At 33.7% G+C, this 15,682-nt stretch overlaps 1 protein-coding gene across 1 annotated transcript; it reads left to right on the forward strand.

Moving 5' to 3' along the window:
- Positions 1 to 481: 481 nt before the first annotated feature.
- Positions 482 to 9,729, forward strand: LOC123545659 (uncharacterized). The gene is made up of 5 exons (XM_053544824.1): positions 482 to 590; positions 4,240 to 4,964; positions 6,061 to 6,101; positions 6,670 to 6,843; positions 8,457 to 9,729. The coding sequence occupies exons 2-5, from the start codon at positions 4,376 to 4,378 to the stop codon at positions 8,511 to 8,513; spliced, it is 861 nt and encodes a 286-aa protein (XP_053400799.1). The 5' UTR covers positions 482 to 590; positions 4,240 to 4,375; the 3' UTR covers positions 8,514 to 9,729.
- The last annotated feature ends 5,953 nt before the right edge of the window (positions 9,730 to 15,682 follow it).

The raw sequence follows: 15,682 nt of genomic DNA on the forward strand, positions 1-15,682 counted from the left end.
GCAAGTCTTGTTTTCTTTCTTGTTATGGTTTCAATAAGGCTAAAGACAAGAAGGAAAATCATATGCAGCAGCTTATATTACCCTGTATATAGATACATATGAGCCGCGCCATGAGAAAACCAACATAGTGGCTTTGCGACCAGCATGGATCCAGACTAGCCTGCGCATCCGCGCAGTCTGGTCAGGATCCATGCTGTTCGCTAACAGTTTCTCTAATTCCAATAGGCATTGAAAGCGAACAGCATGGATCCTGACCAGACTGCGCGGATGCGCAGGCTAGTCTGGATCCATGCTGGTCGCAAAGCCACTATGTTGGTTTTCCCATGGCACGGCTCATATGATTATAGCAAAAACAATGCTCATCTTGATTAATAATTATAGAATTTGCTAGAAAAAACATTATTTGAGATCATCTTTAATAGTGCAACATATCCAATATTTATAGGAGTGTTTCCAATTCTATGCTGTCACTTGCCACACTCGGATATTATCAATACAAACAATTCACACAAAGGCGGATTTATTCAGTTTGGAACATGTGCTAGAAAATGGATATCATTTTAGCTATCTAACCCTACCTAACACTTTTTGTAAGTATTTAATTTTTGGCCAAGTAGATACTTTATTTGCTAATAGTGTACTTTTGCATATCGGTTTACATGACTGTCCAAATTTGCTACTAATTATGTTAATTGTAATTTTCTGTCTTTAAAAGTTTTATGAAGCTTTCATTGCCTGCCCAACACTTTAAAATGTACATCTTATTCCAGTTTCTGTCGAAAATAAAAATAGACTTTAACCAAATCCAGTAGAATGTCTCAATGTGTTGCTTGAAACTTTTTCTTAGGAAATGCATACAAAATAACTCGGCATAAGCTACATCTTTGTATCACTATAAGCATGATAAGACTTTTCAAAAGTTTGTACTGTTATGTATGAAAATGTTATCTTTAAATTGAGTTTATCTGATCTATATCCAAACCCTTAGGCATTGCATTAGGTTTTATCTAATTCTCTGTTGTGGCAAAAAAAGCTATTTCCTGGGTAGAAACGTAATAACTAATAAGTGATTCCCTTATAATTAAGTAAGATTGACATTAACACGGACTGATAGTATTTGTGTTTAAATGTTCAAAAAAAAAAATGATTAAGAATCCATATTATTCAAGAAAGTGTTCTTGGTTTCTTCAATTTGTCTTATTTTAATTTGTAGTATTGTTACTATTAAAGATAAAATTAAATGGTCCGAATATGAAGTTATTGGCTTAAACGTTTCGGGACTAATGGAAGGAAGAACGAACGAAGGGACAGATGAAACGAATGTTTCCAATATATCAATAATGTTCAAAACCAACAAACAAAACAGTTCATCTTCGCAACCTCCCCAGTGACATTTTCAACCTTGTGCGTAAATTAGAACGTGAGACCAACAGAATAAACAAATTTTAAAAGAGTATAGGTCTGAAAAACTAAACATAATTGTTAACCATTCTGAATATATGTATATAAGTACCATTCTCATCAGGCTCACATGCCATAAGAAATAGACAAAATTTGTGTTTAAGAAGTTAGAATAGCAGTACTCCTTTACACAAAACATTTTCGGGCTTCAACAGATAACTATTTATAATTTATAAATGTGGTATTATACTTTATTGAAAAGTCATCTAGAACAGGTTATTTTACGTTTCCGTGGCATTTGAAGGTTTCATTATTAAATCCTACCGAAAACCAGAACTAATGATATGTGTATATTGGAGTCAAATATTAGGTTGTTTATAAAAAGACTGAAAATACTAGCGTATATTTAGCTCTTTGCTGACATAATTCAATGTCTGCAGACAGTTTATTTAAAGCGGCGTTGATATATCATATTGCACAAGATCAGAAATTGTTTTATTAAACACGAGTATTATCATTAGATACACACTCGTTTTCATAACAGTTATATAACACTTTCTACAGAAATAACCGTGCATCATGCGGAATGCTGTGTAAATGGCTGCGTTCCTTGATTATTTTATTTTCCTGTTGGACATTTGTTAACCGTTAAGTCCTTCACAAAATAGAATATATTACATTAAATTTATTCAAACCAGTCTCTTTTACACTTTTTCCGTCATTAAAACAGAAAAAGAAAAGTAATCCTGTAGCATGTATTTCTGTCCCTATAACAATACGATCAGGTGCATGTCATATTAAGGTCCAGACAAGACATTGAAAGCGTATTATAAGTTCTTTTCAAGACTTGTCAACGCTGTAATAACGTCATATCTAATAACGGAATGTTGTCTTCTCCTTCATCCGTGGGGAATTCTCTTGTCGTCATGCTTCGAATTCAGTTTAAATGATGAACACGGTATTGATAAAACTTACTAAACAACGATCATTACAAAGTGATAAAATGCATCATGGAATGTTTCTAAGAAGGCTGTTAAAATTTACGACTTTTGTCTAGATTTTTGATTGTGGCCACACATGCGCTGGATAAGGACCTAATGTAAACATTGATGGATAGTTTTGTATTAGGTTGAAGTGTAATTCAAGTCAGAAAATAAGACGAAACTAATCAAACCACGAAGATGTATTACATTACATGATAAGGTCTTTTTTCGTATTTCGTACGCATTCGCCTCGTCCAAATATGGGTTATAACTGTTGATACTCTATAGTTGTCTAATAAAAGTCATATACTTTGGTGAAATTGCTGTTTAACTTTAAAGCTTCTGACAAATAAAAAAACATCCCAGAAACATAGAAAGTAAATGACACACTTCTTAATATATAAAATATCTTTTTAGGAGTAAATTGCTATTTATACATGCAAAATATCGCTATAGACTCTAAAATACATTTCAGCAGTTTCTCAAACAAATTTCGCAAATACTGTAATAATCTGTAGGGAAACGTTTTGCTTTATATAATAGGAGTTCATTTCTTCTTTGCCGGTGTTTATACGTAATGGAGCAAATGCGTACTTAAATCTTTCAGGGAAATATTTACGACCTTGTTTTGCCTTTTAAAGGCACGTAATGAATAAACCGAAGGAAAATAAAGATGGTCCAAGTATTAATCCAACTAGATATATTGATTTTTGTCGTGAGAATGACCAGGTAAAAGAATTCTAGCAGATTTAGAAAATAATATATGATGATCGATATAACGGTTTGTGCAATCACATAAATATTCAGGATTGTCAACTTTATAACAGGCATTGACAAAACGCGTTTTATAAAGTGTTTTCTTAGAAAGTATGACTACGATATGTTGCACTTCTACTTGTCATCGAGGGGCCTCCGTGTCCGAGAACTTAAGGTCGCTTACTTCAAATCTCTCGCCCCTTACCAAAGGGGGTCAGAGCCTCACTCGGGGCGTTGAATTCTTCATGATTGTGAGGAAGTCATCCAGATGGCTAACGGAAAGTCGGTGGTTCTACCCAGGTGCCCGCCCATGATAAAATAATGCAAGGAGGGGACACCTGGGGGCTTCCTCCACCATCAAAGCTGGAAAGTCGCCATATGACCTATAATTGTGTCGGTGCGGTTCAACCCAACAAAAACAAAACAGAATCTACTTCAATTAAAATCATTTATACGTGTTTTTTTTTCAGTTTTTCAAATGTTCAGGTCGAACATATTTTGAACCGTAGCCTTGACTAAATGGGGCAAGCGAAACAATCTTATCGAAAGAAACATTCTTGGAAAATATTTTCATGTGCGCTTCAAGAACTTATGTTCCTTGAGAAAGAAACGACTTGTCGGATTTCGTAAAGTTTGTAAAGTTACATATATTTTCTGTTGTTTATTTATGCAGATTAAATATATGATCGTCGGGAGGTATACGACCATGTTAAAGAACCTGCGCGCAACCACACTATTCGAGGCTTGTCTTAGACAGTCTTTTGATGAGTCGTGCGTTTGCAATGTTACACATCTTGAATGGACTAACGGCTCATCCTAACTATAGAAATTAATTAATAATTTAAAAGTAATACAATTATTCACAGCACTATACCTTCAAAAGTATCAACTTAAGGACAGTTGTTAAGATTCAATCAGTGTTCAAAAGTGAAGTTATAAATGTGCTACACCAAGCATTTCATTCAGGTCGACCATACATATTAAGACCTTTAGTTTTTTTTTTCATCCACAACGGTTACCTTAGATGAAAATGACAGGACTTTCAAGAGCAAAATGCGTTCCACTATTTTCTTCACTTAACTGTTCTATTCCTTTTCAGATATGAACAGATATCTATGAATGTGTAAACTGTACGCTGTGAATAACGTGTATTTGGTACTATAAAGCAAAACATACTCAAAAGCTATATCAGGGACAACATGAGTCTTAATAGTCCAGATTAAAGAAACGTCAAAATGCTAGACGAAGCAAATATAATAACAATTTTAATGACCTTAGCCGCTTCGTTTGCTGGAAGTTCAGATATAAAAACAACGAAATACGACATAGTAAATGGAGAAAATGAAGTGTCAACTTTTTCACAGTTCATTACAAGTAATGTCGCAGTAACAGAAACAACGAGTAAAGAAAATGGCAGACGTGATTTAAGTAAGGACTCAGAAAGTTTACAAAATGTGACTAATAATAAGCTAGAAACATATGATCAATCTGTCCGGTTCGGAAAAACAGAAGCTTATTTTACGACCACGGGTCAGTTCAAAAACAATGTCTATAATGGTTCTTACAGCAGTGGCAATATATCACATATTTCGAACAAACATCAACACAATGACGACTCTGAACAGGGAAACAATGATACTATTACAACTGAAATAACGAATATTTATAACAGAAATATACAGGAAAATGAAAAAATTTTGTCCGAAAAGGTACTTAATCAAAACAAACACAAGATACCATATCACATAATTACTGATGTCGATCCAGTGCAGATGTTGACTTTAGATCGGAAGAAGATACCATTGCAGCATCACTTGCACCTAGGTAATGTTTCATATATTCCTGAAGTTTTCATCAACATTTTTATACTAAAGAATTCATATGGCACGCAAGACGTGACGTCACGTTCCCTTGCTTACAAAGATGAACACGAAATACCTTAATTTACATAATGTTAAGTTTGTCTGTTTAAAACTGATATTTGTTTGCACTATATATGTCTCATATATATTTATATGCTATTTTAGCAATGTTTTCCGTCTATCCTCTTCTCGGCTTTAAGTGGCATGTTTTGACCGCTGTAAAACCCAGCTCCTTTAGTCATTAATAAAAAACTGAACAAATCATATGATTTACACATGCTAATACATTTGACATCAAAAGGTTTGGGATTTTTTCAGGATATTTAGTATCTCAATTTTCCTTTTAATTCACTAACATATGTGGCAAGTATGAAAACTATGCCACAAAATGTGACAATTTTCAAAATCAACCATTTTTGCAAACTTCATTCATTTTTCAAGTTTGCTTAGATTAGCTGTGCGCTGTTCCTGCAAAATATACTAAGCTTTGAAATACGTGGGTGCAAGAAGATTTCATATGGTTTAAAAGTCATATTCTGCCCAAGGAAAAGTTTACGTTCTACATTGTTAATAAGTGAATGTCAGTTTGTTGAAATGTGAATTGCTTTTTGACATCATAGAAAAAGAAACCACAGAACATTTGCATTTCAGAAGATTTACTTTTCTTGCATGCCGAACAGGATTTCCCCGTGCTTTTCCGGTGCTAGAAAAACTCATCTTACTCCAGTGCTATAATTTATGAATGGATGCGCAAATTCATACGCTATTATAACAAAATAGCGCCTTAAAGAAAAACCATCGTTTTTCATTATATCTTCTATGAATTGAATAGTAAGGCATGCAAGAAAAAGAATCAATCACTGGCAGCGGGTAAAGATGGGAATATCCGGCACTCGGGTAACTGTTTAGGCGGTAACTCGGCAGGAGCCTCGTTACCGCCTAAACAGTTACCCTCGTGCCGGATATTCCCATATTTACTCGCAACCAGTGCAAGATTCTTAAAGTCACATAATAATTCGACAAAGTTAACATAATACTGCTTGATTGATCATTTTCAGTTCCGATGGAAGACGAACCTTTTGGTGCAATGATGTTAAAGGTATAACAAATTGTTTAAAAACTTTACCTCAAAAATATACAAAGGTCTAAGAACATTCAAAACTGTAAATGCATCCATTAAAATTGATCTTTTAGGTGTTTTCTAATACAAAACTCTAGACTGCATGCTTCTTGTAATAACATTATCACATAATTTTTAGGCTTCCCAGTGCATCAAAATCTGTTAAACAAAATCGAATCATTACATCTTTCATTTCCCGTAACACGTAATGAATGAAGTGAAAGAAGACATTAAACGCTCAATTTTGTATGTAAAATGTGATGAAGATTTACACTCTTAGTAACTTGATTACCGTCTTGTTTAACTTTACAGGACTGATGTATCAATAGAAAGAAATGTAATTTATCAAAAGAAATTAAGTTTGGTATTTGTCTGGTTAAGGACTTGTTTTGAACTTATCAGAAGCTTGAAAGATACTGGATACGTTACTGTAATTGTTGTCATTCCAAAGGATTCTGTATTTGATGCATTTTCGTTAACTTAACGTTTTAATATATTACAGAAATACTTATGTACCAACAATAAGGTATTATTGCGTTTATTTCAGAACCAGAGGTATATGATTAGTGTTATGGTGCCTATAGGAGTAGGTATGATTGGGGCAGTTATGATTGTATGTACGGTGATCACCCTGAGAAAGGTTGCCAGTAAAAGGATTGTTCACACTCCATTAGACGATGATGTTGAGGCAGAACGGGCTATAACATCGCAGATTTCTAGTGTGAGTAATGGGTGTACGTGACACAATATTTGTAGCATAGTTGTATCTTGCTGCATGTATGTAGGCTATACATATTATACAACAATGATGTGTATAGTACTGCATTTAACACATGGAATGGGTTTATCTTAATCACCCTTAACAAATTGCTATTCTGAAGATTTAAATTGTAATAGTGCAATGCGGCCCGTAAATCGTTTTGCAAAACTGTGAAATTTAATGTTGCAATCCAGTTTTTTATCGGCATATAGCGATTGAAATCTCCGTCCGTTTGTTATACTTTAACGGTTACCCTGATCATTATGATATCTAGCATTCCATCTTTCATGTATATTCGTATATTTCAGTTTATACATGAAATACCTTGACCGGTCACACAGGTATACGCGTGACATATGGGTGACCCGATCAAATGGGCATGTGTCAAACTTATATTTAGAAAGAGGCTACTAATAACTATGTCCTCATGTCTAGGCAGTCAAAGGTCACATAGTTGTTATAAAACCCATATACCACGGTATTGTGGCGCACACTGTTAGATAGATACTTGTAGAATATACACGTTATTTTCCAGCCACCAATTTTGCGTCAGAGTGTGATGTATTGAAAGACATTTGGGACTATTTTACTATTAACTGTTTACCTATTTTAACTTGTATATACGTGCATACAGAGAGAGGCTCACGTGTGATTATTTCTGCACATTTTTAGTTAACAATCAATACATTATATAAAACTGACAGTGTGTTTGTTTATTTTCCATCTCTTCTCGTTTCACATACATATGAGTTCTTGATTACCCCCCAAAGACACAACGCGAAGGAAAAATATTCTAAACGATTACATAACACGTTTGCATTTTCCCTGTCAGTCCGCAGTTAACAGATTTTACCGTTTCGCGTACACCCAATTTAGTTCATACTCAAACAGTCCTTGTGACAAGACCTACAAACTGATCTACATTACTTTGACCCTTATGTGTCCTTTATCTTGAAACTTAAAGCCTTATAATAAACACATTTTGGTCCTACATTTCACCTAAATGACCCAATTTAGTTCATTCTCACACTCAACAAAACTTTTGGCAAGAACCACAAATTGATCTATATATAGAGAACACCTTGACATTTAAAACATCAAAAGACAATATCTTTGGTCATACTACCGGGTGAAAATACAGTTCCCTGTTAAGGTATAGGTTGCAAACATGGGAATAATGATAGTTTTTAATGCATTTTCTATTACAAGAAGTCTGAAATGAAAACTAATTAAACAAGAATGTTTGAATTAATGAAAAACTATTTTATTTTTCAGCCCGCCCGCTTAGCTCAATAGGTAAGAGCGTTGGTCTACGGATCTCGGGGTCGCGAGTTCGATCCTCGGGCGGGGCGTATGTTCTCCGTGACTATTTGATAAACGACATTGTGTCTGATATCATTAGTCCTCCACCTCTGATTCATGTGGGGAAGTTGGCAGTTACTTGCGGAGAACAGGTTTGTACTGGTACAGAATCCAGGAACACTGGTTAGGTTAACTGCCCGCCGTTACATGACTGAAATACTGTTGAAAAACGGCGTTAAACCCAAAACAAACAAACAAATTTTATTTTTCAGATCAGTACAGAAATGATTGACAGAGGATTTCTGTTATTTGGAGACGACGAAAATTGAAGGAACATATTATTTCTTCCTGAAGTAACTTTGTGGCATGCACACATATTTTTCGCATTATTGCTGTTATGACGGTTTTGTTACTTGTACAGCATTGGGTGACTACCAGTTATATTTAAACAATTCGTAGATGTTGTTTTACGAAAGAAAAAAGACAACATTTCATCGTACTTACTGAATTTTAAATATAATTTATTATCATGTATTTAGACTACTGAAAAAATCGTCTTTGTTTATATGTTCCCTAAATTTTACTTTCAATTAATAAACATAATTAATTTAGTGTTATTTGACCAGCAATTACGCAATGTCTGGTGAAATGTATAACGTCACGACAAAATCACTGATAGGTATTCCTATGTTAAATACTTATATTTTCACTTTAACATATCAATTTTGTTTTAATGTCTCAGAAATATATATTAGTTTTTGAACATTAATACATATAACCGTTTTAAATTGACACAAATTTATTTTCGGAATGTGCAGTTCCTTGCAGTATTATTGTAAACTGACCTAGGAAGTAAAACAAATCTACTTGTTTTTGTCAAAATTATAATCTGTTGTCCATATACCTCAACCAATGTCCTCTACAAAATGACAATATAACACGTCAACCGACATGAAAGCATACAAAAAGTCAATAAATAAAGTCCTCATAAAGTCTTAAAACTAATTCTGAATTATTTTTGATCCTTATCATTCTGGATATCCGTGCAGTCTGATCATGATCTGCACTGTTCGCAGTTCAGTCAGTATCTGTTTTGTAAGCACTCCTTTTGACAGTTAATGGTACTGTCCAGATTGAAAGATGGACCAGTTCATTATAGAAATGTAGCAAGGTTAGGTTTAACAAAGGCAATTAGCCGACAATAATATACTCAGTACATGTCCACTTATTACAACAGTTTAGAAAAAAATTGATTCTTCTGAAGTTTCTCTAAAAAACAAAAGTCGAGAACAGTCCAAGAGTGAACGAAGTCAAATTTATATTTGCCACGTGTCAGTTTAATGGAAATAGATCAAATCACATTCAGGTTATAAATAATGGATTAATCCATGTTGCTAATGCTGGTGTTTCTGGTATAGAATACTGTCTTCCAGTCGAACGGACATTGTATTTGGTAAATTCACCAAATAATTTGGTTACAAAACAAATGCAAATATAAACTTACAGTATTTTGTAAAAGATTTCATGTTGGTGATGTCTGGAATAAAAGCGTCTTCATCCATTTTAAATGCTTGTTTTCCATTTTCATCTACTTGACTTTTTGTCTATTAAGTAATTTCTCTTCGAATTGTGTTAGTTAACGCTATTTTCATGTCAATGTATATTATTCTAAAGTGATATATTTATAACATGTAAGTAATTGTCTATTTATAGGAGCAAAAAGCACAGATTTCTTTGGTAACCAGCAGCAGACTAAGTAAAGTGCCAGTTCTATAAAACTGTAGTTTGATTTTAGCTAATTTACTTCAAAATATTTGGAACTTGGTGATGAAAAAAATGAGCCGCGCCATGGGAAAACCAACATAGTGGCTTTGCGGCCAGCATGGATCCAGACCAGCCTGCGCATCCGCGCAGTCTGGTCAGGATCCATGCTGTTCGCTAACAGTTTCTCTGATTGCAATAGGCTTTGAAAGCGAACAGCATTGATCCTGACCAGACTGCGCGGATGCGTGGTCGCAAAGCCACTATGTTGGTTTTCCCATGGCACGGCTCATATTACATGTGTCGAATTTCAGTGTCTTAGTGTCTTTTGTTACAGATAGTCAACCGTTTAAAGTTTTATTTTCCAGTGCTGTTTCACTTCCTTGATTATAGTCACTAGACTCTATTACCGGAACTTCCATACTTCCATATAACTTAAAATATGTAATATCATAGATACAAGTATGGAAATCTAAAACATGCATGTTTGAGCATGAATGATTACAATGCTAGTGTTTAAGGAGTACAATGGACTAGTCTGTATTTTTGTGTTATTTCCAGAATGTTACCAGCATGCTATCATTTCAACAACATACACTGAATCTTACCATGACTCACAGTATCGTTGCTTTTATCCGTAAAAAATAATTCCAAGCATAGTTATAAACTTCTGCGTAACGACTTGAATAGGCGAGAGATCTGACAAAAATATTTTTTAGGCATGTAATCCATCTATTACATTGCAGTTTTCAGCTGTTCTGTTTGGAGACGCTTACTGTCTGCAAGTTCAACTTCGGAACAGAACTATTCCCATGCATACTATATTTTCAAGATACTAGTGGCTATTAATATAAAACAAAACTCAATTCTCCGTTATAAATGCCTAAATTTCCAATCCGTGCAGTAATTTGCGTACTTTGTAAGCACTGAATATTATAAAATAATAAAAGAATTTGTTTAAATTATGACCTAAGAAACGTAACACAGTTTTATCAAAGCATTGGGACTAAAACTACAAACTTCAAGTATTTTCGATATATCTGTAGCTAACAGCATCAAAGTACACAGTCTGAAAAACATTTAAAATAGCATTTTCTGAAAAAGAGTTAAATGGGCTGAAACAAAAACTTGGCAAAATAGTTTTAAAACAATAGAGACAACTCCAGTAAAACTATATTATAGACCTAGGTGATTATGTACATAGTATCTCATGCAAACCATACACTTATCATCTCTAGGCATGAAAAAAGCATGCATAATTACTGCAATTGTCAGCTTTAAAGACCCTCCACGACCTATTAACTTACGTTTTCCTCCCAAATGAACTTCGTGTAAATCATTCTGATAATACTGGTACAATACAGCTATTCTACAAGATTACATGTGGACAATTTAGGTCCTGTCTAAATAAATGTGTCTTCACAACTTCATCTGCAAACTTACTCAGTCATTCTTTTTTTCAGTATAGCATTATAAACATAGAATAATAATAATCTTACACTGTAGAAACAAAGTGTGGTCTACAAACACCTTAATACATCAGGTACTGTTCATACTACTACATCAATTTAACAATATATTTAGATATTAAACACATTGTCTTGGCCTTATATATGTCACTGTCAAACTGTAAGTAGATACTTGTTATTTCTCATTTTCTTCATGCAAAACAAGTATAATTACCATCATGGAAGTACAAAAGAATACAGTTTTTTTTTTGTGGCGCCTATTTAAATACTCTTTTACTACTGTTGTATATTTAAACAAAACTTCATGATTTTAACCATGTTTGTCTTCAGATTCAAACACATCACGAAGCTGACTGTAAACTGATATTTCACTACAATATGTTCTTCATGATACAGTTTTTCTTAATTTCCCAAGAGCAGACGATAAACAACATTAAAGTGTCTGCTGACAACTTCCGTAATTGTCTGGTATAAATCGATACAGTACCCAAAATTGGCCAGTACAAATGGTATAGATGGCAATTATTTCATTTGTTTCAATTACTGCAGCAGGAATTCTTTGTATAGCCAGAGTTTTTCTTGATATAACTTTAAGATGCAAAGTTATTTTTAATACAAACTATGAGCAACAAAGGAAGGCTGCTTTAGTATTTCATATAAGATTCAGCCGCAAAGCAAATAATACGCTAGAATTATAATCGCGAAAAAACACACGAAAATGAATATCTCTGTTTATCAATAATTCAGTTAAGCCTCCTCCTAAAATGTCAAAAAAAAGGAAAGAAAATGATTATCAAGTTTATGAAAAGAGAAAAATATGGCGGATAGATTGTTATCAATCGTTGGATTTAGATTTAAAAAGAAATCCGAGCAAAACGGTCTTTGGTGTCGCTTGCCAATCAATGTTAGAAGAGACATCTAGTAAACTGTTCAATCATTCTAGCACTTTCGTTGTAATTGTTCCTAAAGATTAAGGAGGAAGCCTCTGTGGCCGAGTGGTTAAGGTCGCTGACTTCAAATCACTTGCCCCTCACCGATGTGGGCTCGAGCCTCAATCGGGGTGTTGAATTCTTCATGTGAGGAAGCCATTCAGCTGGCTTACGGAAATTCGGTGGTTCTACCCAGGTACCCGCTCGTGATGAAATAATGCACGGAGGAGCACCTGGGTCTTCCTCCACCATCAAAGCTGGAAAGTTGCCATATGACCTATAATTGTGTCGGTGCGACGTTGAACTCAACAAAAAAAAGATTAAGAGCAAGAAAATTGGTTTAACGATATACATGTGTACGTTAGAGGCTAATTAACGAATGTACTAACTGGAACAACTGATACGTATTAGACACTTGCTGGTACTAAATATATAACAATCACACATTTTGTGGACTACTGTCCAAGAAAATGGAACGTTCTAGCATTGAAAATATAATTAAAATGTTACATTGCATCATGACTTCGGTTTAATGTTTAAAATGTTTTTTTTTTCAAAAGCATTAAAACGTACACTTGGTTTACAGAAAGCGTACGATTTCACAGTAATTAAGACTGAATCGTTTTTATGTAAGACATTGCAAGCATGGCACGACCCTGGTAGTTTAAATCGAGCCAAAACCATGCAAATGTTCTTGCACTTTATGGACTTACAATGAAACGCCACATTAAAGGATCGCAACAATATTAAACAATCAACTTCTTAACTGCGTAAAATGAAATAACAGAAAACGGAACCAAGTGAATACTGACAAATAAAAAAGTGCAATAATCCAAAGTTGTAATTATAGTAAATCACAATTATTGTTTTTTTCATAAAACATATCAAATTGTTCATAACACTTACTTAATTAATCCTGAATGATACATCTTAAGAGATAACAGGTATATATGGACAAAACAAAGGCAAAACAAAGAAATTCTCAGTAATAATGAATGTTACAAAGTACTAATGCAAAGGCAATGAAACATCGTAAGCATGGTGCTAACAACAGAGTAAATGTTGTTGGTTTTATTGTATTTGTAACCTAAAGCTTACGCAAGATGTCTTTGCAACTGAAAGGCGCCCCTGTTACCTGGCAAATTTGCAAATTGATTTATTTAGGCATTGTCCCTGAAAAAAGATGTATCCCGGAAGTGTGTTATGTATTAAATTATGATGTGCATTATTCTTGTCTTGCGTTTGTGTTAACGATATACTGCTATCAAGCTGTGCCTTTGATAATTTTTCAATTTGTGGTCTATACCATGTTATATCTGGCATGTTAACGCATAATAGCAGATACGTGTATCAAAATAATGTTGCTATAACAGTCTCCGGGGACAATACTCGCCATTTAGTTTGATATTTGTCAACCTTTGCTATTTAGAACTCTGTCTACGGCAAGGATTATCAATTATAAACATACCAGAGATAGATTGATCCTTAACTAAATGTCACACGTTATGACATACAATTGTATGTCAGTTTATTTCCCTTGATTAACAAATTTTCTATTGATCAATTGATTTTAATCATTAAACATATTTAATTATCAAACAGAGAATAATTAAGTATGTGGTCCTTTAATTATATTGCAGTCTCAAGCCGGTTTCAATAAAGTAATATCATCCTATAATCCTACGACTAGCTATATTCATAGTTATACTACAGTCTACTCAATCAATGATCAGTGTATGCTAAGAGCCCCTTGTAAATATGAATGTGCGTTGTCAGCACAAAATACAAGGCTAGCCTTTGTCTTTAGTCACTTGCTTCATATCTTGTTAACAGCCAACAACTCATATCTGCTGCTTTAGACTTTGTACTAATCACTACAAGAATTCATCACTGGGTGACTGTTTCTTCGAACTTTTGATTGACCAGAAAGCATTTAATGAGTTAAAAGGAATAATTTAACCACACCAATATGTATTATACATTGTCTGGCTTAAAGGGACTGCCTTACTTGGAGAGTGAACAGATAATTTATATTACAACAAGCTTTACTGTGAATCATATTGTTTCTTTTATGAGCAAGAATTTCGCATTTGGACCAAAACTACAGTTATTTCGTGGTGAAGTAAGTTTGCGGTTTTCAATCTTTTAAAAATATATATAATAGAGCTATTAGTAAGTATAGCACTGTATATCACTAAATGTTCGCCTTACATGATACAGAAGCGTCAAATAAATTCATGTATCCTTATTTCGCTGAATAATTCCAATGAATCAATTAATAGTACGCTTTGTTGATAGTTCATAACATATACAAAAAGGTCATATTATAATGTTATTAATCAAGCAATTACATATTAGCCTTGTTATTTGTCCAAGGGTTGTCGTATTGGCCAGAGGCTTGATTAATGCTGATTTTATTATTCAATTTTCGATTATTGGCGGTAGCACAATTAGAATTCTTTGAGTTATGTTACGGCAGCTATGCATGTTGAAGATCAAAATTTTGTTTTTAGCACCAGCATTTTAGCCAATAAAACAGAATGGGTTGTATGTAGGTACGTGTGAATAATCTTGAGAGATATTGTGATGCCTCGTCAGCAATTAATCTGAGATTCGTATATGTTTCTTGAAATATTTTCCTTGAAAATTGTCCGAACTTCTGGCAGGAATTTATACACAATAACGAACAAGCCGAAAGTATCGTTATAATCTACGATGAGGCGTTCATCGACAGGGTACGTTTGGTTATTACATGAACATGTAAGTTAATATTTTTGTTAAAACATGAAAACTATTGTAAATTATGATTTTTAAGTAAAACAAAATGGCGTCATTTTAAACTCTGATTGAAATGACTTCTCCGTATTGGCCCTCTCTTTTGAACCAATCAAAATGCTTGAATTCAGTTTGGCACTGTTTTCTCGTATTGGCCTTATTTTTCTCATATTGGCTCAGTTATGCTTTGTATTACCACTATCTATGTCATATGATATGTGCAATTGATCTAATACAGTGTGTAATATTGTAAAATTGAATAATAATTAAAATAATAATTAAAAGTATAGAACGCAGCAAAGCAAAAATAGCAACCACTGTTTAACTGAAGTTGTTCACACGTGGGTCCTGATACTAAATTAAGCGGAACAATTTTAAACAATTCTTAAGTAAAAACAAGGATAAATATCCAACAGGGAAAGCCACGTTCCAAAAATGCTTATATTCAAATTTATGAATTATTTGTCAATCAATTTCGTTGCTTAAGAAATTTCTTTAAATTAAGTGTTTTTCTTTTTCTGATATTTTCGTAAGGATGGTAATATACATTCTGTTGTTCAAGAA

This window comes from Mercenaria mercenaria, chromosome 1 (genome assembly GCF_021730395.1).
Source record: "Mercenaria mercenaria strain notata chromosome 1, MADL_Memer_1, whole genome shotgun sequence".
In the NCBI taxonomy this organism is placed as follows: domain Eukaryota; kingdom Metazoa; phylum Mollusca; class Bivalvia; order Venerida; family Veneridae; genus Mercenaria; species Mercenaria mercenaria.

Bases quoted from the DNA above. Each gene is read 5' to 3' on its own strand.
- LOC123545659 (XM_053544824.1), top strand. From the start codon at position 4,376: ATGCTAGACGAAGCAAATATAATAACAATTTTAATGACCTTAGCCGCT. The intron at 4,965-6,060 runs GTAATGTTTCAT...GATCATTTTCAG, and splicing joins GCAGCATCACTTGCACCTAG to TTCCGATGGAAGACGAACCT. The intron at 6,102-6,669 runs GTATAACAAATT...CGTTTATTTCAG, and splicing joins TTGGTGCAATGATGTTAAAG to AACCAGAGGTATATGATTAG.